Source organism: Struthio camelus, chromosome 21 (genome assembly GCF_040807025.1).
Source record: "Struthio camelus isolate bStrCam1 chromosome 21, bStrCam1.hap1, whole genome shotgun sequence".
Taxonomy (NCBI): Eukaryota; Metazoa; Chordata; class Aves; order Struthioniformes; family Struthionidae; genus Struthio; species Struthio camelus.
Genome location: NC_090962.1, coordinates 1,052,019 through 1,076,430, shown reverse-complemented (window position 1 = coordinate 1,076,430; position 24,412 = coordinate 1,052,019). Strand labels below are relative to the sequence as shown.

The 24,412-nt window shown below is 49.0% G+C and overlaps 1 protein-coding gene across 2 annotated transcripts in view; it reads right to left on the bottom strand.

Annotated features, from left to right (window-relative positions):
- Positions 1-4,942: 4,942 nt before the first annotated feature.
- Positions 4,943-24,412, bottom strand: part of NPHP4 (nephrocystin 4) — a 60,958-nt gene continuing 41,488 nt past the window's right edge. The window contains exons 19-32 of one of the 2 annotated variants that reach the window (XM_068916292.1): positions 24,229-24,357; positions 23,441-23,652; positions 23,092-23,318; positions 22,417-22,603; positions 20,892-20,978; positions 19,955-20,111; positions 19,431-19,516; positions 18,198-18,283; positions 17,443-17,614; positions 15,054-15,233; positions 13,300-13,443; positions 11,773-12,848; positions 7,855-8,053; positions 4,943-5,656 (exon numbers count right to left, since the gene is read on the bottom strand). In XM_068916292.1, coding sequence (XP_068772393.1) covers positions 12,708-12,848; positions 13,300-13,443; positions 15,054-15,233; positions 17,443-17,614; positions 18,198-18,283; positions 19,431-19,516; positions 19,955-20,111; positions 20,892-20,978; positions 22,417-22,603; positions 23,092-23,318; positions 23,441-23,652; positions 24,229-24,357 — 1,808 coding nt within the window. In that variant the 3' untranslated portion in view covers positions 4,943-5,656; positions 7,855-8,053; positions 11,773-12,707. Of the gene's footprint in view, positions 5,657-7,854; positions 8,054-11,488; positions 12,849-13,299; positions 13,444-15,053; positions 15,234-17,442; positions 17,615-18,197; positions 18,284-19,430; positions 19,517-19,954; positions 20,112-20,891; positions 20,979-22,416; positions 22,604-23,091; positions 23,319-23,440; positions 23,653-24,228; positions 24,358-24,412 lie in introns of those variants that run through there. The other variant, XM_068916291.1, reaches the window with a different exon arrangement.

Here is a 24,412-nt window from a genome sequence, read left to right as displayed (position 1 = left end):
CCAATGAATAATACATTTCAAAATAAAAACTCATTGCAGACTTGGAAATCAAAACGCTTCCCCCTGAAAATGCCAGAACAACATTTTCAGCATCTCTTTTCTTTTTGGAGTCCTTACGTGGGAAAAAGTGTTCAGCGCGAGCCCTTTCCCGGCCAGAGCCAGCGCCGGCGCCCGTCGGCCCCCGGGACCGGCTGGCCGCCGCCGGCTCTGCCTGCCTCGCAGCGGGCCCTCCGCGCGCGCAGCCGCTCACGGCCCGGCGAGAAGGGCCGCCGGGGCGGCGGGCGCAGCCAGGCTGGCCGCCGAGCGCCTCCAGGGTGGCCTTGCCTCTGCTGGGTGCTGCTGGAGAGCGGGAGAAGCTGACCGGCTTCAAGCGTACTTGCAGAGGCGGACTTGATTTCTGCTTCTCCGTACTGCAATCCGTTCACACCTTCTACAGAGAAATAGCCGTCCTCTGACGAGAGCGGCACTTGTTTTCTTCGCCTCTCGCCTTCCCCAAAGCGATCAGCCAGGGCAGCGCAGCTACATCGGCGGCGCCAGGACGCCTGTTACAGGAACGTGCCGCGCCACTCATTTCCCGCGCTGACTGCAGGGCTGGAGCGCGGTTTCCTTTCTGCAGCGATGCCTTGAGCGCTCATCACCCGCAGCGGCTGGGCTGCTCCGCGCCTGCAGAGGAAGAGCTTGCCGGGCCCTCGACGGGCTCTTTACCGACCCCCCGGCCTCGCACATCCCGATACCTCCTGAGCGCCGGCCTGGCAGCGCGCTGGCCTCCGCCTCGGGGCTCCCCTTCCCTCGCCGCGCTGTCCGTCTACAGTACAAACCTCATTAACAGACTGGAAAACATTTGCTTAACGTGTCAGTGCCGTTTTCCAGACAGTCTCTCATCTTCCAGGTTGGCACAAAGTCTAAAGATGCGTTTTAACTGCTAGAGAGACTCGGTAACGTCTTGCTAGCCTGCTGGCAAAGCCCGAGCAAACGTTACGGCGCGCTTTTGTTTCAGTAGGGGTTTCTCAAGCAGTCGCAATGTCATGCTCACGACAGGCGCACTAAGGCGTTTTGGGGCGCCTGAGCCAGATGAGCACGACCCCAGCGGCCGGGGGAGGCCGGCAGAGAGCGGCTGCGAGGGCTTTCGGGCGCGCACGCTCATGCGCTTTTTTTATCGCTGAGCGTGTCCCCCTTCAGCTGCTCTAGACGAAAAACGCATCTTTCTTCCGGACTGCGCAGCGCCGAGGGCATTTACGCACCGTTCAGAGCCGGGGAGAGCTGCGATGGGCTGGGGCGGAGAGAGACATTAGTGCCTACATAGTCCACGGCTCGCTCTTACGCTGTAGAGTAACACAAGCACAGCAGCAAGGGGGCTGGTGCCGGGACGGAAGCAGAAGGCACGGGAGAGCTCCCGCGAGCTCCTGGCCAGCAGCGCGGGGCAGCGGAGCCTCCCGGGAGCAGCTCCGGGACCGCGTGCCCCGGCGGGAGCGTCGCTCCTCCGCGCGCACAGGAAAGCGGGGCCGCGGCTCGGCCACCGCTGCTCACGCCTCCTCGGCGCTCAGGGACGCAAACTGTTGCGGCTGGAGGGTAAAGCTTCTCCAGCAGTTACGTGGGTTTTTTGGGAGCAGTGATGTGCTTAATTACCTAGCAGTTTCTGGAAGCTAATTAGCAGGGTAGCCTGAAGGCTTCAGGGTGTGCAGGGTGGCCTTGGCGTCAGGGCCGCAGCTGCACCAGGTGCGCGGCGGCCGCTCTGCTGCCCCGCAGGTGACGAACAGCCTACGCAAAAAGGCACAGCACCCCCGGAGAAGGGGCTCGCGGCTGCAAGCATCGCGGACCCGCGCTACGCTGCTGCGCCGCAAAAGCCGTTTCTGCCCTCCCTTGTGTCCAGAGCCTGCACCGCACTTCCTGCTCTAATAGCGACTTCCACAGCTGCGGCGAGAGGCTTGTGCACGTGGCGCGTTAGGCAACGGCAGATTCAGCAGGGGCTGCGCATCTGCCTTCAGAAGGAAGCGGCAAGAGAGGTTCCTCCACTGCACCGGAGCAAAACGGCTCAAGGTTACTCCATCGCTACGCCTCACCAGCAACCCTATGATTCAATTAATTACAGTTCACCTCAGTGCTAATCACAACCAAACATTTTTTTACTTTTAATGTTGCGCGGGTGACATAAGTGGGGGGGGGGGGGAGGCTTCGCGTGGAGAAACCCCGAGCCGAAAACTCACATCCATCACCTGATCCCAGGCAACGCAGCGCAGCAGAGGCAGCGCCGAGCGCAGCCGGACTCGGGGCCGGGCAGGCAGCCGCACACACCGGGGATCGCTCGCTGTTTGCTCACAGATCAGAGCTGGCCCCCCCAGCCCAAAGCTTTTGGATCCAAACATAGTCCCTGAAAGGTTATTTGCTCTAAATGACAAGTAAAGTTCAAATGATTCAGCAGCGCCGTTCAGCTAAGTCCTGTCTCAATACGCAAATGAACTTGGGAGTTTTCCGCCAAAGCCTCTCCCGATTGGAAAACCGCCTTGAAAAGGGCAAGGGAATGGGACCGTCGCTAGGATTGCCCCCTTTATTTGGCTGTTTGTCTGGCTGCGCTTTGGATAGCTCCATCCTGCTTCATGTCCTTTTCTCTAGTTCTTGGTGGACTCGAGAAACACAGACTTTGGCAGAAATATGAAGCAAGTAGAAATGATTAACTCAACCGTATCACACTTGAAGAAGCGTTCGCTATGAAAAAAATCTGGGTTAGATGAAACATGACGTTGCTCACGCATAATTATCAGAACCGGCATGCTTTGGAAAGGGCAGCGAACCATTGCCAGCAAAGCTAGAAATCTGCCGAAAACTCAGCTACGGCAGTCCATGCTGGATGGGTATGCCTGCTGAAAGAGAGGCCTCTTCAAACATTACGTGCCAGGATATGACAGTTGTTCTCTGCCCTGTGTTTCTTTTCTGCCTGGTTAAAACCACTGCCTGCTTAATGCAATGCATTTCATTTTCCTTGCAATGCCACTGCTGGTTTGCGAAAGGTCACCAGCCAGACCCGATACAGCAGGTGGGAAGAGAGCTGAGAGTGAACGAAGCACAACGTGGCCCCACGAAGGAAGAGCCAGAGCCGCAGCTGGGAGCTCTGGAGGAGCCAGCATGGCTGTTCTTGCTGTACGATAAAACAGGAATTCCACAATATCCCCATTTTCCATTCCGTGGAAATGCTGTTTAAAAGGGACAAGCCTCTGTGAGTTCCCGTTCGTATTTTGCCAGTGCAGTAGCAGAGGTCCGAGTCCGCACTGCTGCCGTACTCAGGCACGAGGCAGCTCTGAGCTGGGAGCTGCTGGCTAAGCAGCTGTTCCCCGTGCAGGGCCAGGGCTGCTGGACACGCAGGGCAGGACAGAGCCACGCGCAGCTCACGCTGGAGAAGCTGGGCCAAGTTTTCCAGCTCGTCTTCGCAGGACAGAGATAAGTCTTCCAATTAGTGACAGATTGCTGCAGAGGGAATGATGAACATGGGTCCATCAAGGAGCCAACAAGCGTTTAATAGGCTTAATATGCAGCAATGCTAAACATCAAGAGCAGCCTCAGTTGTTTCTCCTTTGAAACGATCATTCAAATGACAGAATTTCCTCCAGACCCTGTTCTTCAAACAGGACATTTTCCTAGCGCTGGGTTGTTACCTCCCTACGTTCTCCAAAGGCGGCGCAGCACCCTACAAATCACTGATTTACATCACGGCAGGAAACGCTTTATCCTGAGGGGCAAAAAGCAAAAGGTCGATAAACATTATATTTCACAGGGAGTGAGTTCAATGACTATTTCAATGCAAAGTCACATTCCACATCTCTGAAATTTTACCCTGTTTCTACTGCCAAAAGCCACAGATCTTCCTGTGCATGCTAAGGCAGTCTAGGTTTATTTCAGACCATTTTATCTCAAAGTTTTTTTCAGTGTCTCGCTTCCAGTGCAGTGCTAGATGCTTTGGAGCAACTTCTAAAAACCCAACCAGAACACAAAGGCATAAAGAGGCAAAAACATGAGACAGCGGAAGCAAAATGAGAGTGGAAGACCTTCAAAGGATGGATTGAGCACCTGGCAGAGATTCACAGAGTTTCTTCTTTCACCTCTAGTCAATTTGACAACCTCTATATGACCCCCTATAAAATTAGCTCTATTAAAGAGGCCCTCTGGAGTGTTCAATTTACATTCCTCTAGAAATGTCAGGGCTACCAGGCTCAAAGAGGAGGGGCTGCAACAAAGCGCTGAAATAGCAGCAGGGAAAGGCAGCAGTTTGCAAGGCTTTCCTGAGCAGGCGTTCCTTACACACAATGTGGGGAGGTCTCAACAACTTTCAGCCCATTAGCATTTAAATTCACCAGCTCCTTGCCTGCCATGCCCCGCGCATGACACATTCCCACACAGCTGCGTGCTGGGGCGAGCGGGCAGTCCCGCTTCCCTGCAAAAGCTGCAACCCAGAGTGGCACGACGCAAGCGCAACGGGACCTACAGCCTCCGCCGCGTGCTCTGCTCCTTTTAATCAGCCCATTTCCTAATGCTCTCCATGCTCCCTGAGACTTGAATGGTTTCCTCCTTATCCTGCTTCTCATACTAATGCTCCAGGTAGTGATACCACCAGACGGACTCCTCGAATAATTTAATAGATGCTGTGGTATCTCAAATGCTAATGCAGGAGGCAAACACCAGCGTGTGGAGGGAGCCTGCAAAGGTGAGAGGGAGATTTAAGGTACTCCCTCGCCCGATGAAGCCCAGCCTGGTGAGAGCTTCTCAGAGGCGAAGGAACCAACGCTCAGTCCCCCAGAACTCTCTCTGCATGCTCCAATGAGGGCAGAGTGGTCATTACAATTATTAAAATACTCTGGAAAGCATTTCCAAATTGTTTCTTCCCTGCATGTTTCAGTGATAAGACACGAGCTGTGATTTTAGGGTGAATTAATTATATCATTACTGGAATCCAATTTTCTTCCTGACATGAATGAAATGGAAAGGAAATAATAAGTTGCATGTTAAGTGCACAGTGATATGAGTTTATTGTCATTAAGGGGGACAACTCCATTAACACGTGTGAACAAAATAAGAAATACAATTGTTCCTCCAAGCTATTACCCAAAGAACATAGAAGCCCAAAGCAGACACAGCTCATCCATCCTCCTGCCTGGAATTGCCAGAACCTCAATACTTGAAGCTTTTTCAAGGGTTAAGACTCTACATATTTCAGCCCAAAGGAAAGTTTCTTTGAAAATTGCCTGATAACCCAGGGTTTGTGCCCTCCGGCTAACACCAGTTTTTGAGGCTCCAGTGGCGAATGCGGCATAGGAGAGGCTATCGATAGACTCCATCAAAAAGGGAGCTGCAGCACTGCCCCCGTGCCCATACACCGCTCCAGCAGGTTGCTCTTTGCTTCGCCTCTGCTAAGTGAGTACTTGAGAGAACAGCAAATGCCAGAGCATTGCAGGATCGCTGCTTTAAACAGTCAGCAGAAAACACAACACTGGCTTTCAGTGACCTCTTCTGAGCAGCTCAGCATTTTCCGAAGACCTGCCTGTTAGAGATGGTCCCCGCGCAGGCAGAACGGCCCAGGAGCGAGCGCGCGCAGCGGCTCTCGGCCTAGCTCATTCCCTGGGTGAAGTCCTCTTTCTCCAGAACAATCACATGTAACCAGTCTTGGGACCTACAAGAAAGGAATGCTGTGTTTTTAAACAACGTCCCGTGCAGTTTTACAGCCCCTTTGGCCCAGGCAGACGGGGTCCCTTGCGCTGCCCGCTGTTGCTCTGTGACCGTCTCCAGCTCATGCGGTGCTGAGCACAAAGTCTCGCCCCTCGCCACTGCTCCTCTTCACCGCCTGCAAATGGGGCTTTCAAACACAGGCCTAGCAGAACTGCACATTTCATCTAAGTTCAAACAAAGCAATTTTAGTGTTTAATTACAGCTAATGTAGTGAAAACAAACAAATAGGCATCAGCAGGGTATATTACAGTGCTTCAAAGGTCTATTGTACATTGTATTCCATAGCAAACACTGCTCTTGGCATCCTCTGCTGGACAATGCAGCCTCATTTCCACTGCATTCCTTCAGCGGACATGAGAGGACCGAGGAAAACCTCCAAGTGTTGTGAGACACCTTGGAATCAGGCTGGAAATAACAGTGAGAAAAATATGAGGGCTTCATCTGGCCAGCTATTGACTAAGCTGATGGTCTGGCACAGGTAAACATATCTAGAGAGACAACAAACTTTTTAGTGTTACTGCAGGGAAGCAGAATCATCATAGAGGAAGTTTCACCGCAGCTTTCAACATATACCTCAACTGTGCCGCGCGGCCTTTCTGCTGGTGCAAAGACAGCGTCAGGCCCAGCAGTCGCACAAGCGACGCACAAGGTGGCCGCGTGTTGCCGTCTGCCTCGGCAAGCGCTCGGCTTCCCGGCGAGGCAGAAGGCCACGCTTGCCGGGGCTTTGCCTCCGCTCCGCTGCCCGTGCTCGGCCTCGCGGGCTGCTGCGCAGCGCGCCGTTAGCTGCTGGGTATCTCCATTATACCTGCAAGCGAGTGCCTGCAAATTGCAGCTCCCGATCACACTTAATCGCAGTGGGACTGCCGAGCTGTCAGTTTAACTCAAATCCCTCCATTAGCGTTCACTTTCCTACCAGCAAATAATGTACTTCAGGCTACAAGCACGTGGCACTTCCCGCACCTACGGAGATTCCTGGTCTGTGGTGGCCGAGGAGAAAGCACCAACTCATTCTTAATGCTTAAGAAATATTATTATATGGAAACGTAATGAAAATTATTCAGCTAATCTACTTTAATAACCTAACTTAGGGGCCTCTCTGTGCTGCAGACAGTATAATAATTTAAAAAATATTAGCTGTCATTTTCAATCAGTCCAAAGGAGGCAGAGTAACTCAGCACATGACTTAATTGGGACTACTAATTCATCAGACTAATATGCCATAAAGAGCAGCGACACGGCTTTGGTTCAGACATAAATCTTTCCGGGCCAGTGGCAAGTTTTCAACTTTGTAGAGGATCGTCCTGCTGCCTCTGAGCGGTAGTGGCTGGGCAAAGGAAAACGTGCGGGCACCCACCACCTGCTCACAGGGAAAATTCGGCAAGGAAGGGCAGCCCCAGGACAGGGGGCTGCTGGGGTAGGGAGGGACAGCGACCTCCTGTGCTAATTAACGCCACCGGAAATAGTATGGTACTGGGAGCACCAGAGGGAAATCAAACCTGTTTGTTACTTGGAGGAGTTAATCCCAATTACTTAACAGAGCTGCAATTCAGCAATGGGGCAGAGGGGCCTGAGCCCTGCCGCAGACACAAGCGATTGCACTGGCTTTCTGCCAGGGCGAAGGTGCCGAGAAGCTGCTTGTGCTGGTCTGAGGGTCCTGCCCCAGCAGGACAAGCTAGCTGAGTGCATCCCAGACCCCTGACGTGTCCCCAGGCCCTCGTGTCTCCCACACGGGGTGCTCAGACCTGCAGGAGGCTGGGGTGTCCTCCAAAGGATTTGAGGGAAGCTCCCTGAATCCGTTCAGGACAAAAGCCCGAAGCCAGTGGCACAGGGGCTCAGTGAGTTTCGGAAGAGTCTGGCATCAGCGCCAGTGCCAGGCAAGGAGATGCTGCCTTTTCCTGGGAGCCCTAGCAGCTGCTGACCAGCACCGTGGTGCGACCGAGCGCCTGCAGAGAAGGCTTTCGCATTCTTATTCTTTTCAAGCAGTGAGCCCATAAGAGTGTTTTCTTCCTTTGGCTGTAGCCCAGATAGCAACCCTGCTCCAGACGATAAGGGGCACTGACAAAAGGCATTGATGCTTTAATCGCGATATACCCGCTGGGCTGCGGCGATAAGGACTAGGGCCAGTAGTGCTGCTGTGCTCACCTGCAACAGGAGCCGCTGGGTGCTCCACGCAGGGAAGGCGAGCTGGGCGCAGAGCAGCGGCGTTCGGAGAGGCAAGCGCCGAGGGTTCGGTGTGACATGACGCCTGCCGCACGCTGCTGTGATGCGCACTCGGGGCCAGCCAAAATGTGGAGGTGGGGAATAGAGATGCAGCTGGTTCCACTTGCTGTTTCCCTGTAAGCTTAGGCATAAGAAAGCAGCAGAGGTTTATTGGTGGCCACTCATGAAAGGCTGGTAGAAATGCAACAAGGAAACTCTAATCAAAACCAGACTGATGCAGTAATGTAAACCCACCTATGAAGCAAGCACATGCTTATCCTAAATTTACAGCTTACGCAGCTGTTCCAGACACTAAAAACTCAAAAAAACTGCCAGGCAACAAAGAATAAAATATAATGTCACTGATCCTTTGCTATAAGTTATCAGCTGCCTAAAATTCAAGTCCATGAGTTATCTCCCACGCACTTCAGATTTCTCAGGCTTTCTTGCCGCTGCCCTGCAGGAAGAACAGCCTGGTCCCACTGCGGTGGTACCTTGTGGGACATCCCCCTCAGAAAGCTCTTCCTGCACCACGCGGCGAAGCCATTGAAAAGTGGCTGCTGTCCCTAAAGGCATTAGCTAATTGAAGTGCTTAAATATGATATCAGATTTTGCTGAGGGTTTCTATTTCTGCAAAAGGAGCAAGGTAACTATGAATCTGCATTGGACAGATGCTGCCACACAAAAGGAGCATTTGCCCGGGGTGGCTTACAAAGCAATGCTGCACCCACAGCTACACCGCCCCACATCACACCTTTCATGCTGGCCAGGCACAGCATGAGGGTGTCTGAGTGCTCGGGGATCCTTGCACAGCGGGGGCTCCAAGTAGAGGCTGTCCAAAGTGTGACTGGAGTCTTTTACATGCTGAATTAACAAAGCATCAGAGGCATCACCACTGACTTCTACAGTAAGGAGCTGGTGCGATCTATTCGAGATAGGAGAGCGAGGGCTTAAGTCTGGAGTCCCCAGCCTTTCGTGCCGAAAATCTTTCCTTTTTTTGTCTGTCCTACTCTTTCTTTCACCCAGAGAAACTAATGAATCTCCTCCTCAGTAAAACTTGCTGAGGATTTCCAATAGTTATACGTCAAGGCCAAATGCAAGTCAGTGCTGTAAAAACAGGACAATAAATTAAAATCCTGCCAGCCTCGCAATCAGCGGGATGCGTTTCAGCTATTTCCCTCTAATCCATTAGTGAAAATGGAGCGATCAGAAAAGGAGGTAGTGCTTGATGTTTTTTAAGTACTAATGACCATGAGTTAACAGAAATAAATGTAGTATAAACTAGTAAAGAATGGCGGGAGCTTTTTATTACCTAACAAGATTAAAACATATTGGGACAGAACCATAATTTCTCAGTCCCAGATGTGTCAGCATGCACATTACTCTCCCGTAATTACCGGGACTCATCCAGACTCATCTGTCTCAGTATGACGCAAGATGCTCCCGCAGTGGCAGCCAGCTGGAAGGGGAAGGGCCTGGCTCACACGGCACAGCGCCCACGCGGTGCTGCCGCGGCGGAGGCCAGGCACCCGCCCAGCGCGCGGCAGCCGCCTGTCCCGCGCGCAGAGATCAGCGCCGGCTGCACCTCCCGGTGCAACGCCAGACTAGCGCCCTTCCGGACACACAGCACTTGTGCCGGGATTGCACGCCCGCACCTGCTGCAAGCAGACTGCAGACAGGGCACGCACCAGCAATCCTGCAGTCTTCACTGGCAGGAAGATGGGCATTTAAAATTTATTTCCTGTCCCCTCCAAGCAAACATCTCTCAACTGGAGATCACAGTTACAAACACTACGGTAAAAAAAACAAAGAACACAAGCAGGGTCCTCTTCGGCCGCAGGCAAAGGAAAGCAGGGAAGCCCTCGAGAACGCACGGAGGGGAAGCACCCTGGGGCGCGCTCTCGCCACCTCGGTCTCTTCCGGGACACCTTGGTGGCATCCCATGGCTGAGCCTCAGCAGTGCCGAAGGTTCAGACCACATAGATATTTGGTTTGGGGGCTTTTGCCCCTTTCAGCACATGAAGTAAATGTATGTGTCTCAAACACTGCTCTTTCCAACACCGTCCTTCTCCTCAGGCTGTCTTTGGGCAGGCTCACAGCCTAAAAGCACTTGCAGTGCTGGGGAATTGTAAAAAGGGAAAAGGAAGTTCCCAGACACACTGGGAGAAAATAACACTCCTTTATAATCCAGAGGAAAACACTGGGCTATATCTTTGCAGCTCCTCAGGTGGATGGTGTAAGAGAGATGCAAATTACTATTGTGAAGAATTAGCCTCAAGTTAGAAGAATTAAAGTCTGCTTTTATGTTGTGCCAAAACAGAAGCAAAGAAAGGGGGAAGAAAGGCTCTTGCTCTTGAGACCCTGTAGCACAGAAACGTTTCCAATAAACCAGGAAAACCTCCTGCAGGCAAGGCTGCTTCTGAAACTGCACTTGCCCCGCAGAGATCATAACCCACAGCGAAAGCTGACTTAAAAAACGCAAATACGTTTCTGTAAACACTGCCAATATTTTTGCCAGTTTAAGTCATTAATCATCATCATTACTTGAAATACAGCTGAGAAGTTCAAAATATCAGTGTTTAAAATGAAGTCTGCACCCAGCTCTGCACACACCCACTCCCTCTGTGCGTGCATATGCGCTGCACTTTGAGCGTTTACCTGCAGGCTGGGTTTCTGTCTTATCAATTTTCACATCACTGGGAGATGCTATATTAAACTCGCAAATCAAACACTGACATGCCTGAGGGCCACCAGTAACCATTGCCTTTGCTTTAAAAGGGAATTTGCCAGGAGTGCCTTTGCCAGGGCACTTCCAAATGAACAGGAGAAACCGCAGAGATAATCCAGCCCTTCTGCTCCCAGCGAGCTGCCTGCAAACACCTAGCACAGCCACAGTCAGCTCCGAGCACTGCTATAGTGTCTCCTGGCAGTCAGGAGACATTCATTCCCAATTAACTTCCCAAACAATATGGACTGAATTATGAACTCTGTGCAGCTTTTAACAATGGTCCCAGACAGGTCTATCCACTTAGGAACAAGTTTCTATACTTTAATATAAGCGTGGCTGAAAGCGTCAAGAACAAGTTAAGAACTTCACTGCGCAGATAACGTATTCTCATCCGGCTTCCCATATTTCAGTGCCTCCACCTGGGGCAACAACTGCTCTTTGATGGCAGCACTGCTGGGTCTTGGCTAAAGGAAATTCCCCAGGTGGTGGTTCAGTCAGAAGTCCAGACCATCCTGAAAAGGCAGAGCCTCCACCCACTTCTGGAGCAAAAGTCATCCCAAATGAAAATGAAAGAAAACTCTTACTGCATTCGTAGTTTGCTTGCACTCGCCTTCATCCTCGGCACACACATTCTTGTTTTGCTTTTCTGCACTAAGTTAAACCCAGTATTTTCTCCCTTCGCAGCACAGCTGGGGCCTGCCTCTGCCCTCTCGCAGCCACACAGCTCATCCCAGGCACTGGCTGCAGTGTCACACAATTTTTGTCACATTTCTGCATTTTCCAGCTTACCAATATCTTTCTTAAAATGGGGACACAACACCTGACTTTCAACAGAATGTGCTGTTATAGTAGCCATAAGCATTACTTTGAAGGCTGTACAGCTAGGAACAAAACACAGGAGCATTACACAGGCATTGGAGTCATTACCTGACATGGATGCCTGCCACTCTCCAAATAATTAAAACGAAGCAGCTGTGCAGAAACCATTCAGGTTGGAAAGACTTCTCAGCAGGGCAAATTAGCCACAGTGCTCTGTGCTGCCGTGGCTAGCTTCAATCCACTGCACGAGCAATCTGCTTTAAAGTCAGCTTCAGCACCACTACAGTACATTGCCGTTTGCTATGGAGACATACCTTGGGAGAGCGGTAATTATGGGCTGTGGCAGGAAAGTTCATCTTGCAGGTCTGGCTTCTGCCACTCCACCATCTGCAGCACATCTGAGGCCCCTTTCACTCTGGACCCTGAAAAATCACTTCAAACAAAGAGAGCTGGGGGAATCTGCTCTCACACCACAGAGAGACCAAGGGCCTCACTCTGCACCATTACAGCCACCTCCTACCTTGACCCCCTTCTCACCCGCCGCCAGGGCTTGGCCAGATAACGGAGGTCAGGGCAGCAAGGGGACGGAAGTGCTCCCACTACAGAGCACAGTGCTGTGACACATGGGTACGCACATGCCCTGCCCTGGGGTGCTTGCGTTACACGTTCCCCAAGTCTAAGGCTACCAAAGCTGTCACTTTGATCTAAGGTTAACAGCACTCAGGACAAGCGCTCCAGGAGTCACTGAGTGCTTCCAAGCCGTGAGAGGTCTGACAGCACAACGGTGCGCATTACTGAGGGCAGGGCTAGCTCAACACCCACATGAGCTTTCACAGGAGAGGATTCATAAGCGTTTGGACTTCCGGAAGCAGAAAATGCTGCAATACTCTGTCAGTTCTGTGCAACAATTTTAATTGATCTAGAATGAATAAAAAGTACTGAAGCATCTAGAAAGTTGCTTCTGTTTGTACAAAATTCAATGTAGAAGATGAAATACTTAAAAATATCCTGTGGACTCACATTTGCAAACTCTTTAAATCAAGAAGATTCAAGCACACCAACACATAATAATACAAAACAAAAACAGACGTTCTTCTGGGATTGTGATGCATAGTAACAAATACAGGCATACTTCCCATTTTGAGTAGAAGGAAGAGTCACAGAATTATGTTACATCAATTGAGTTCATGGCAACGTGGCAAGGAATTCAACTTGCCATTTCTACTGAAGCAGGCATCTGGCCTGGGATTCACTGGTAGATAACCTTCACACAAAAGGTTTCTTCATTCTTGTCTTCATGATCATTAATATGAATCAAAATCTCCTCTTCACCTGCTTTCTGGCTTGGAGCAAACCGCAAGCCAATGGTGTACACCTCCCCACCACCAATCTGCAAGACAAGACAGATGAAGAGATGAGCATGGATTCCTCACCATCTCTGTCCTTTCCAAGGCAACGCAACTCACACACATGCGCACATAAAGGGCTGCAGGGGAAGTCTGCCCCACTGGCCCACTGCCCTGCTGCGTGTGCTGTCACCCAGGGCTGTGCAGCCAAGTCATCTGCCTCTGGGCTCACACGGAGCAAACCCTCTCTCTAAAGGGGCCAAAAGTTTTCCCGCTGCATGCAATGGATGCTCGTTCCCACAGAACGCGTTTCTTTGCCTCCTTTATTAACGCGTACCACCAGCCTCTGAGCAAAACGTGGTCTTGCCTTCACCAAGAGCCACCTCACTCTGGCAACATCAGGCCATTAAGCACAGATGAAGACCTGCAGCTCGCAGGCAGTTTAGGAAGTCGAGCAGCAGGGTCTTTGGCAAGCAGCACTCTGTGGCTGAGTACCTCAAAGGAATCCTCCCTGAATTGCAGCAGGTCAGGCCGGTTGGTGCATAGGAAGTACAGCCTCCGGGAGGGATAAGGGTTGGTGTACGTGATCCGTTTGTTGGAACCTTTTCCTCCTCCTGCAGGGAGCGTTATCTCGAACGCCTGTGTTGATTAAATACAAGAAATTGCTGGGTCGTCATTACCACAGCCGCACAAACTGTGGGCAGAGGAAAACACGAGCGGGCTCTCATATGGAACTAAATAAGGAGAATCATCTTGTTAACTAATTTTTATTCTCAGAGCATGGAACAAAGTAGTGTTGAGTCACAGAGATCCTGGCCTGCTTTGTAGTGCGCCTGCAATGAGTTACGAATTGACCAAGAGAGTTGTGGGGGCTGCTCAAGACCTGGTAGGTTTGCTTACGATTTAAGGATGGAGCTGGGACTGCCGAGTCTCACACAAAAAGATCCATGAGGATCTGAGCCAGCACACTGTGTACCTCCTTGGGCATCAACCCTGACTTAGATCCACTCTCAGCTGCATCAGAGGTAGCATTCTCATCCAGCCAACGCTGCTAATATAGGGAGCTGCCCTGCATAGGGGTGTTTTGGGAGGGCACATTGCCTTATCCTCTCCTCTCCCTCTCACTTTCTCTGTATTTCACTTTGCCTTCTACCATCGGGGTCAAAATAAGCAACCTTTGAGAGAAAGAATCTCCCTCAAGCTGCTGTTTGCACCTCCATGTTCACAGCAGTAATTATGAGACCAAATGACAAAGGGCAAGGGAAGCAGCTGGGACTGGCCAACTAATTCTCCAACTAATTAAATTATTTCCATGGGGACAGCTATGGTTGCTAATTTAGATAACAAAACACACCCCTGGGAGATTGACTGGTAATGATCAGGAGCAGTGTAGCATCAGTCTAAATGCTGAACTTAACTTCCCCCAATACTGAGTGTTTCAGAAAAACATTTTTTAAATGAACACATTAACTGAGCAATCTAATTTTCTATCTTTGAGCAAAGTCCTAAGCCAGCACAGTGCTAATAGAAATCAGCATGCTGTAACTTTAATTTCACAACTGGGTATACTTCAGAGTTGACATTCCTCAGCATGGAATTACCTTCAAAACAGTCTGAAAGACATTTCATTATGGTCTTCAGTGAGATTACTCAAAACACTGGAGGGCTAAATGTGTGCTCCAGTGCCTTACTGACATGGGGAGATAGAAATAATAATAGGAAAAATAGGTAGAATTCATATTGAAAGAGGAAACCACCTCATCACAGTGTTTCCTTGCGTTTCACCAAAGGTCTGTGTTTCTAAAACAGCTGTCCAGGGGCAGTAACACAAAGTTCTTGCAATTCACAGCAGGTAAAGACAACTGCTCTGGAGCTATTCTCTGTAATAGCGCTTTAGGAGATTAACTCAGGGAGGACAGTTAATCTCTACTCCGACAGTAATTCTTAGAAACTGGTTTCACCACCCCTGACCATGACAGTTGAGAATAATGGAAATGTCTGCAAAGCGACCAAACACTCATCCAGAGGACAGTAACAAGCCAAAAATGCTTCCCAACTACAGAGCACCCAGCATGTGCTCTTCCTCAAGCAAGGAGGAGGAAAGGGGATGCCAGGGTAACAAGTGCCAAACAGACAGATGCAAATAAAGTTATAAGTGGCAGATAGCTCCAGGTTACTGGCAGGACTGAGACTTCCAGTGCAGCTGGGTCCTGAGCCATCACATTTTTCCACTGTAAGAGCTAACGTACCTTAGAAAGCAGAGGCTGCCTGCAACACACACAGAGGAGCCAGGAGGAGACCAGCTGGTGGTATTCCACATCCACCAGATTGAGGTAGATAAATCTGCTGCCAGCTTTCTGAGGCCTCACACCAATGTACAGGTCCTGTACTCCGTTTGGAGGGAGAATAAATACGCCTTCTGGGTCCACCTGTAGAAATAAATACTATGGAATCACAGCAACCTGCAGAGGCCCAATGTTTGCCAATGTCTGTCTGTCACTCAGAAGAGAAACGATCAAAAAGTTGCATCAGAACCTCAAACAATATTGTGTTGACAACTATAGCCCCGACAGCCACGCTGTGTGATACAGGCCTGTTCAGGCTGTTTTGTATCACAACTGTAAGGAGAAACTAAAAAAGAAAACAAGAGGATGGTCTAGACAAAAAGAAAACATGGTATCAGAGATGCTTTGCTCAAAGTTACCCCCACCATCTTTGGGAAATCATCACATAAGAAATGGTGGGGGAATAAAGGAAGACAAACTTTTATGCAGATCATAGGAACGCCTCAGAAAAACCAATCTAGTGTCCCTCGGCAAGTAACAGCTGGGATCAAGTCTACTGCACCTTCATAACGTCAGGTTGGAATATAAATTAGACACTGATTCCACTTAGAAAATGTGCACCTATGACGCAAATATTAAATACCACCTACATTAATAAACTGGGACTAACTTTATGTTAGAAGCTTTATGCCAATGCTAATTTGAACTTTGCTTAGTCAAATGAATGCTAAAGGTGTATTTACCAACAGCTAGACCTTTTTTCTGTATGAGGAATGTTAACCCTTATTACTTGCTTTTGATTGCTTGCTGTAGGATCAAAAAGTATTACTGTCAGAGTGCCATACGTGATATGTTAGACGTAATACAGAGCGTAGACAGTCTGCGCTTTTTCCTTTTGATGTTATATACTGTACAGTTACTGATGTTTCCTTCACTCTAAAAGGACACGTGAAAGCCTACCAAGGGTGACTGTTTTTTTTAAAAAAAAACAAACAAAAACACTCAGCCTTTGTAAAAATCCTACAGATGCTTAAGAACTTCTCTGCGATACAATACCCATTAGCAGAACATGCCTGGCTCTCTAAGGAAAGATAGGTTGTGTGTTGCTGGAGTTTCTGACTGGAGCCAGTAAAAAGACCTTGACATATTAAAGTAACTGACTTTTTAGCTTACTAACAGATTCTAAACCAGATAAGAGACCCACGCAGCATGGCAAGGCAAGCAAAGAGCAGGGTTTAATCTCCCAAGAGAGACAATCTTATCTGGCAGGTCTGATGCTTTCCTCAGCTGCTAACAAGCAGAGCTTCCTCACCACAGCCCAAAATCCTCACTCCAAGATTAGGACACTGCTGGCCCTTTTTCTGAAGGCAGAGCCCTGCACAGGCTGCACTGCTTGGTGAGAGACCTCTACCCAAGACCATGTAATTCATCACAGGGAAGTTTCCTTCACTCAGCTCTGCTTGTGATAGCAAGGCCTGTGTTTTTTCCAAAGGGCTCCTCAACTCGGACAGCCTCTGTGGTTTGTCAGCCAGCCGGACCCCCAGGGCTGGATTCAGTCCTAGCAAGCGCTCCACATCCCCTCAGCTCTTGCGCAGGAGCCAGGGAGGTAGAGAAAGCAGGCTACAAGTGTCTGAGGCTGAACAGCTGGAGTAAGAGGAATGCTATTTTGGGGTGAAACTTCAGAGTACACAGGAAAAAGGGAAGCCAGTTTAAAGGCAGGCAGCTAGCTCTAGAGCACTGGGCCATAATGCAGCCTGAAACTCACTTTAGCAATACCTGCCTGTTGGCAGCATTGCACCCCTCCTTAACAGCAAGCTGTTGAATCATTTTTTTTAAGTGAAAAGAAAACAAACTTGTGGTAAACAAACTCCTCAGCTCTATGGGATTCATACCCCTGTCCTGTTTTCAGGAGGAGGGAGTTCAGCAATAAGGCTTTTTCTTTTTTTTTAATGGGACATTAACAGAGGTTTTGTGCTTTCACATTCACAATTATGACTAAACAAATTCTAAAGAAATTATTAGTCTTCAGATAGTCTCATTAATGCAGATAATTTGCCCTCTGGGGTTTTGTACCACTGATTCTACACATGGCGGCTTTAATCAAAAGATAATTATCACAAACATTTTATGGAAGTAAATTGTTCATAATTCCAAATGGGATATGTTTCATTGCAAGGGGTTATTTCCACTAGGATTGTCAGCAAAAGCCCACTACTAATTATAGTTCTGAAGGATTTCAGAAACCTTTAGTCACCCTGCTGTATAGATTCTTCTAACTAAAAAGCTCCTCTTTGTTCTGAGGAAGGAAAGCTGTGTTAGAAGAAAACAGGCTCAGCTCAGTGGCTAGGGTTACCTTCAGCTCGTGGGGATGTGAGGTATATGCCTTCACCTTCCTGATCGCTTGGGTGCCCCTGAGCACCAAGGAGAGGCGGGTCAGCTGCCCTGTTATGCAGCTAACATCCACACGCTGCAGGGAGTGAAGGTAAAATTGCCAGATCTGGATGGGAGCAGCAAGCCAGGCATCCCTGGAGCAACAAAAAAAGATGCATATCATGGCTTTTAGAGGAGACATTGGCAAGATGCTTTCAAAATGACTTAACGCAACGTAAAACAGGGACTTAGGCCTCTATGCTAAACACCTTCACTAGAACAAAACCTTCACAGACAAAAGCATTTTGCTTGGATACAGGCTTTGGCTGCCCAGAGCAGAAGGCTGAAGAGCAAGAGAGCTTACTCTCTTGGGCAAGAGAGCTTGTTTCAGCCTAACAAATTTCTAAAGCTAACCTAACACTGTCATCTGATGTAGAGATCACCCATCTGGCTTTTAATGGGTGAGCTTGCATACTGGAAACTGTCTCGCCATGGGAGACAGTTTATTTAGAAAAAAATAAAATATCTAAGAATTTTTTTCAGATCTTCCATACCAAGCCCAATCTTGCAAACAGATATTTCAAAGCAATCAGGAAGCCTTCCGTCCAGGTTTCTGCTTGTCAAAGAAACGTCAGATATGGGAAACCGAGCAAGAACCTCCACACGAATTCTCTTTTCTGCTCTGTCATGCTCTCTGGGTAATTGTTTCTTTTACACTTTCTGGATTCTCCTACTTACGTATAAATAGCAACAAAGAATTTTTTGATCTGTGGGCTTGGTCCTCCAGCTACTTTTAAGAACACGTCCTGTGGTTCCCCAGGACCCTGAGTAGAAAAATCAGAGCATCATTAGTATAGTTAACCTAGAGATCAAACCAGCTAATGAGGACTCCAGGGTTTCTTTTCCCCTAAAAAAAATCATCCCATTTATGAAAGCAGAAGTTTTCAGGATCCAGTTAAACTATTTTATTAAGTTATTATACAGCTTGGATGAGCTCTTGCAGTATCTTTAATTACGAAAGAGGATACAAATGACTATCGCATTCCAGGTCTGCATCTGTAATTAAATTTTGGCAAATTTTCCCCACGTTTTCTAACAAGCCATAATCCAATTACCATACTAACGCATTTCTGCAATGCCAATTAGCAAGTTCCCTTCATTACCATCCACATTTATATGCACAAATTTATTTTTCATTTCAATCTCAACCAGCTGAAAAGAAAGCCCAGGAAACTTAAAATCTTGGCTAGAAATTACAAAACAAAAGCTGCACTTGGGAAGAAACACGAAGTGACTTAAGTCATGAACTTTCTGGGTTTGGTCAAAAAAGTAACCAGGTAAAGAGATCAGTAGTAATTTTCAATGTGTTTTTGCATCAAGCCAGGAGAGAAACAGGCCAAAACAGATCTTGAAATATTTGCACCACAGGAAAAATATTAGAAAGCAATCAGAAGGATAAGCATGCATAAACATACATATATATCTCACTCTCTTGTTCTACCTATATGTCCCTTCTCACCTTGGTAGCATCACACATCAGAGAAAAAATGGTCTAGCTTTGGACAGCAACTATACTGTTCATTTACAGAGGACACATTGTTATTCCACTTCACTCCCTCCCAACAGCTGTATACACTCCCAGTTAGACAAGAAAAATGTATTTGTAGCAGCTTGATAAAAGGCTCCTTTTCACCAGCATTTTGAATCATTTAGTGTTTCCGCAAAAGGACAAGCTAGTACAGGCTGCTGCATGATGTGATAAGGTGCAACTTCAAGCTTCTGCTGCAAAAATAAGGCAGCTCATTTTAATTGGGAAAAAGGCCAATTTCAGTTTAATAAAAGCCAGGATTTCATCACTACAGACTGATGAATCTAGATGCTACCATTGGTGGGAGGCATTTCTGTGCTGATTAAAACAAACCCTAGAAGCAGGATACACTCAGACATCAGTCTGACTTTTGTAACTGGTACCATATGTTTGGTTTCACAAATGATGTTAGGGTCACTGCAGCGAACATACATCTCGGGTTCCCCAGCTGGCATCCCTGCCGGCGCACCTAGGAAGAAGAAATACGTGAGATAAATAGGGAAAATGCTAATGCTTTATTACTACTATTTGCTATTTTGCCTACTCTACATCACCACACTGCCATGGAGAACCAGCCATGAATCAGAATCCCTTATGCTAGGCTCAATTATTTGGTGGCTACCAGTTCAACAACAGATGATAAGCCCTGATGTGAGGGCCTAGAAGGACGTCATACGAGATGGGTAGGTCATGAAGACCTGAGAAAGCAGAGAGTTTGATGGTAGCAGCTTGCTCCTTAAGATGCCACCTGCACCTTCAGGAAGGCCTACTCATGTTAAAATTGGCTGCAAGAGTGATGGAAGCTTATTAATTAGGTTTATTCTATTATCATGGAAAGGAAGACTTCAAACCCCACAGTCCCATGCAGTATTTTCAGTCTGGTCCTTGGTGAAGTGAAGACAGTTACCTGGAAGAGTGTGCCATGGGGGCAGCCGTATGGCCTTCTTCAGAAAGGTCAGCTCTGGGTGGTAGAATCGGAAGGTCTGGTCCACAACGTGGGGCTGCATTTCCACCTTCACCTGGAGAATTGCAATGGGCTTCCCGGCACTCACTTGAAAAGAGACCTGTCCAACACGTCAAAGGGAGAAGGAAAAGCTCAGGGACAGACAGAAAATTATTCAAACAGCACAACATCATATTACACAGTCAAGGGACAGCAGCCGTACCACTCCCTGAGACAAGCAGTGAGTATGGAAGCCAGTTCTCAATCTGTTGGCAGTAACTGCTATGAATACCACAGGTTCTAAGATGCTGTTAAAAGAATTTCACGATCATAAAAGCATGATCATTGTAATTTAAGTGTGCCAAAGGAATTATTGGGAAATGAAATCACGTAGGTTGAGAGCAACAGTTTTGCAAAAGTAACTGACAGAAGAACAGGAAGCATTTCAGCAAAGCAGATAGAGGATGAGAATGTAAATAAAAATATCTGTGCTTTGTAAACACGGCACTTTGCTTGCTACATTTGCTGTGGCGTTATTGGCTGATGCCGAGTCTCTTGCTCTTTTGTATTCGTTTTCTACACGCAGATATTTGGACCCCAATTGTGCTTGCTCTTCATGGAAATATTAAAGATCTTATTACCTATACACCACCCTGCAGGTTGATTTCTGCAGCTCTGCATGACAGCACAAAAGAGAAAAGAGTGCTCTTGGCTCCCAGCACACAGACATGGAGGAAAATTCAGATACCTAGCTCCTCATCGTAAACTTGCTTCTGTAAGGGGGCATTTAAAAATACTCCAGTAAGTGTAGGTTTACTCTGTGCCCCACTGAAGTGAAAGTCTCTAAACTTTCAAGTCCACATCAGCCTACTCAAATGGCATTTTCCCCCAGTTTACTCACTTTGATGTGCTTTGTCAGTGTGGCACCAGATTTCCAAAGGGAGGAGGTGGCAGCATCTTCACCAACACTCAGCCCCACGGGCCCCTGCTAGACACACAAAAGCAGTTTTATCTCAGGAGGAAGTACTATTATGTGCAATCGATATTTTCTTTGGTAATTTTATCACTCACTCAGTATAAGCCTACAATACAAAAGAAAACAAAGCAGAGGAAGATGATTATTGGTACAATTCTCCTCTAGGACATTCAAGCTCTCTTTCCCTTGCTCATAGCCTTTCCGTATGAATAAGCATTCCCTCTGGTAGGGACACTCCCCTCAGACTGGGACAGTACATGGGACAGCTCCACCACCCAGGAGGTGGGAAGGTAGGGCCTGTGAAGCACAGGCTAGCCAGTTCCATACCACTTTGTGCACCTAGAAGTCAGGATGTGATATTAAAACTCCTGGGATAGCAAATCTACTCCCCTTCGTTGGACTCTCCTCTGAGCTTTTGAGGAAGGGAGAGCTGTTTTTCTGCTTCTTCACGTTTTCTCACCGCTCATAGCTCTGCTAAAAATCTGAGTCACGTTTGTGAACATCATGCACCAGGTGACAAGGAGAGGATTCTTAGCATTGGCAAAGAGAGCAAAGATTCACATGCTAGAGTTCAACGAGCGCTACTCAGTGGCAACGTTGGCCCATTACTCCCAGCCCTGGCACTTCCAGAGCTACCACCTGGCGGCCACACTGCTTCACCTCACTTCTGTTCTTTACTACCAGGATAGAAAGAGGAGCAGAGGCCATCATGTGGACAAAATTTAATTCCTGAAGTGCAGCTAAGGGTCAAACTCATTCTATCAATAGTTAAAAGAAAGGTTGCCTAACATCTTTGCACAGCACTGGGAAATACAAGATCGATTAAAAGACATAGGAGAAACTTCCCTAGGAGCTGGCATTCTGCCCTCACAATTCAAGGGTTTCATTTGGTTATTGTGTTTTTATCAGGGCAAGAAGCAAATCAGATTTCCCCAGGTGACCTCAGCAAGCAGAATTTTTGCTCTTCTGCAGCCACTGCAGACGAAGCAATTTGGAAAAACAAGAACGAATGCAACTTCTTTCTTTCTGATTTCTGGGCAGTGTGTTCAGTCTTCTGGCTCTAAAGGCCACCAGAAGAGCAAACACCACAGGCACCATACTCTGCCAAAGACAAATCTGAATGTTTTTTAATGTGAAGATCTGATACTACTTGCCTTACATCAACTCCCTCCTAAACAAAATCGCATTCCTGTTAAGTTTCTGGAGTGTAATATCAACTACTAGAAGCAGAAGCAAGGGAAAAGCACAGAAAACAGCGTAAAAGGTAGTACATGTGAAGCCAAGACATACCACCTGCTTCCTAGCATAAAACAGGATTTAAAACAGGCAGAGAAAGGTATACAGCTAGCATCACGTTTAGAACTGCAGAAAGGCAGCAGGAGACTCTTCCTTCTTCCTGTTATTGGTACTATGCAATAGCACCTGAGCAGTGCAGAGGATTTAAGTATACCTGCATTATGACTGTGGGGTCCACTGAGAAGGTCTGGTATTTAAAGGGGATGTGAACGGTCTCTTTGGGGCGCAGATAGACCTGAGGTCTAAGGTCATCATGAAGGTGGAACATATCCTCTTCTAATGGAGTAACAGTCTTGGTCAGCTCTTTGAAGTGCCTCCATTCCCTTGTGTCTAATATAATGCTGGAGGAGTGACAAGAGTTACTGTGAGGAGAGGACTGCTCAGGGGCTGATGTCAGCCCTCACCTCCTCTACCTTGCTCCCAAAGCGTGCCTGGAAAGCACTCTGGCGTTAAAGCAAGGAAGGGGTAAAAAGCATGTACCTTCCTGCCAGTGGGGAAGGACACCCAGCGCACTCCCCTGAGCTCTCCCTAAGGCAGGCAGGGACAGCTGCCCCATCACAAGGCTGCTCCATACCTTGTCTTTTCAGCTCATGTCGCCCCATCCCTTCGGGCTGGTACCAGACCAATGGGAAGAAAACAGGGAGCACAGAGTAGGTTCTCCCAGTACAACAGAGTCCAGACCTACCTACGGATGCCCCCATTTTAAGTAAGCTTCAAAGTTTAGACAGACCTACTGCCTTCCTACTGGTAAAGGTCTTGTCCCCTGAGCCTCCCTGGGCAGCACAGAGACCACAGACACACACGGGGGAACAGAGTCTTTGGCCACTACCTGAGCTCTGGGTGGTCGATCTCAATCGTCACCGTATGCTGGACATTGTAGGGGTTTTTCAGTGCAAACTCAAAGAACTCTGCTGTGCCCAGCATGGCGTACACAGTGTGGGTCGTGGTGATGGCCTGGCGGAGCATGTTGGAGATGCTCTCGGCTTTGATGCGCTCCCGGTAGGTGTCGATAATCTGCAGGTCCCGGGAGTGCTGGAGGCGCTGCTCATGACAGCCCTGCGAGTGAGGCAGAGACCGTGAGCGCAGTCTGTGCCCCTCGGTGCCTGCCGGCAGAGCAGCCCCTCTGCATGCCCTCCACCTCATCCCTGCTGCACGCGGCCCGCTGCCGCCGTCCTCACCATGATGTAGAGTTTCCTCCCACTGCCATCCTCCTCCTGGGCTTCCCGCTGCCGCACGAGTGCCATGCGCTCCATCTTGCGCCGGCGGACGGCCGCGGCCTCGCGGGGGGCGTGCTGGCAGGCCACGCTCCCCTCCTGCAGGCGGCTGCAGAGCAGGGCTGCCAGCTCGCCATCCACGTCAGCCAGCCGCTGTGCCCGCGAGACGGTCCTGCCTGGCACAAGGGAAAGAGGCAGACGGGATGTTAAACCCAGAGGAGATCATGGCCCTAGGAGGCTGGGCCACTTGCCTTCGGGCGCCTCTGATGGCACGCAGCGCCCACCGGCGTTCCCAGGCCAAGGATGCCAGGGCCTCCGCAGGGAGAGTGCCGCACGGGAAGGGAGGCCTGTGCTGCCTAGGATGTGAAACAGGATCATACAGGAAAACCCTGGGCCTTCTGCTACATTAGACACTGACAACCGAAAACAAGGAAATTCAGTAAAATATGAGGTTGCTACATATTTTTAGGCACCGACCCAGCAAACACTGGGCTCAGAGCATTTGCAGCAGAGGGAGCGTGATGGGGCTGCCATCTCACAGTTAGATAGTCCAAAATACAACTGGAACAAAATACTGATTCAGCAGTAACACAGACCATTTCATGACAACAGAAACGCTGGACTGAGGCCGCTGCGGGGGACAGAGCCTGAAGCACCCGCACTTGGGCCTTGGCTCTACCTTTGCCACCTTTAACAGCACCCAGGAGAGACAAGCGAAGGGCTGAGCTCAGCCGTGGACCAGTAGGACTTACCCACTTCCGTGCCCAGGGAGAACAAGCTGCCACCTCGAAAGCCACTGGCACTGTCCTGCGAGGGCACAATGCGGGAGCGGGACGGGGGCAAGGATCTCGATTTCTGCAGCGTCTCCTCGCACAGGTGGCCTGCCACAGAGCAGAGATTGCAGGGATAAGCACCTGGTGGCACCATGCCGCGCAG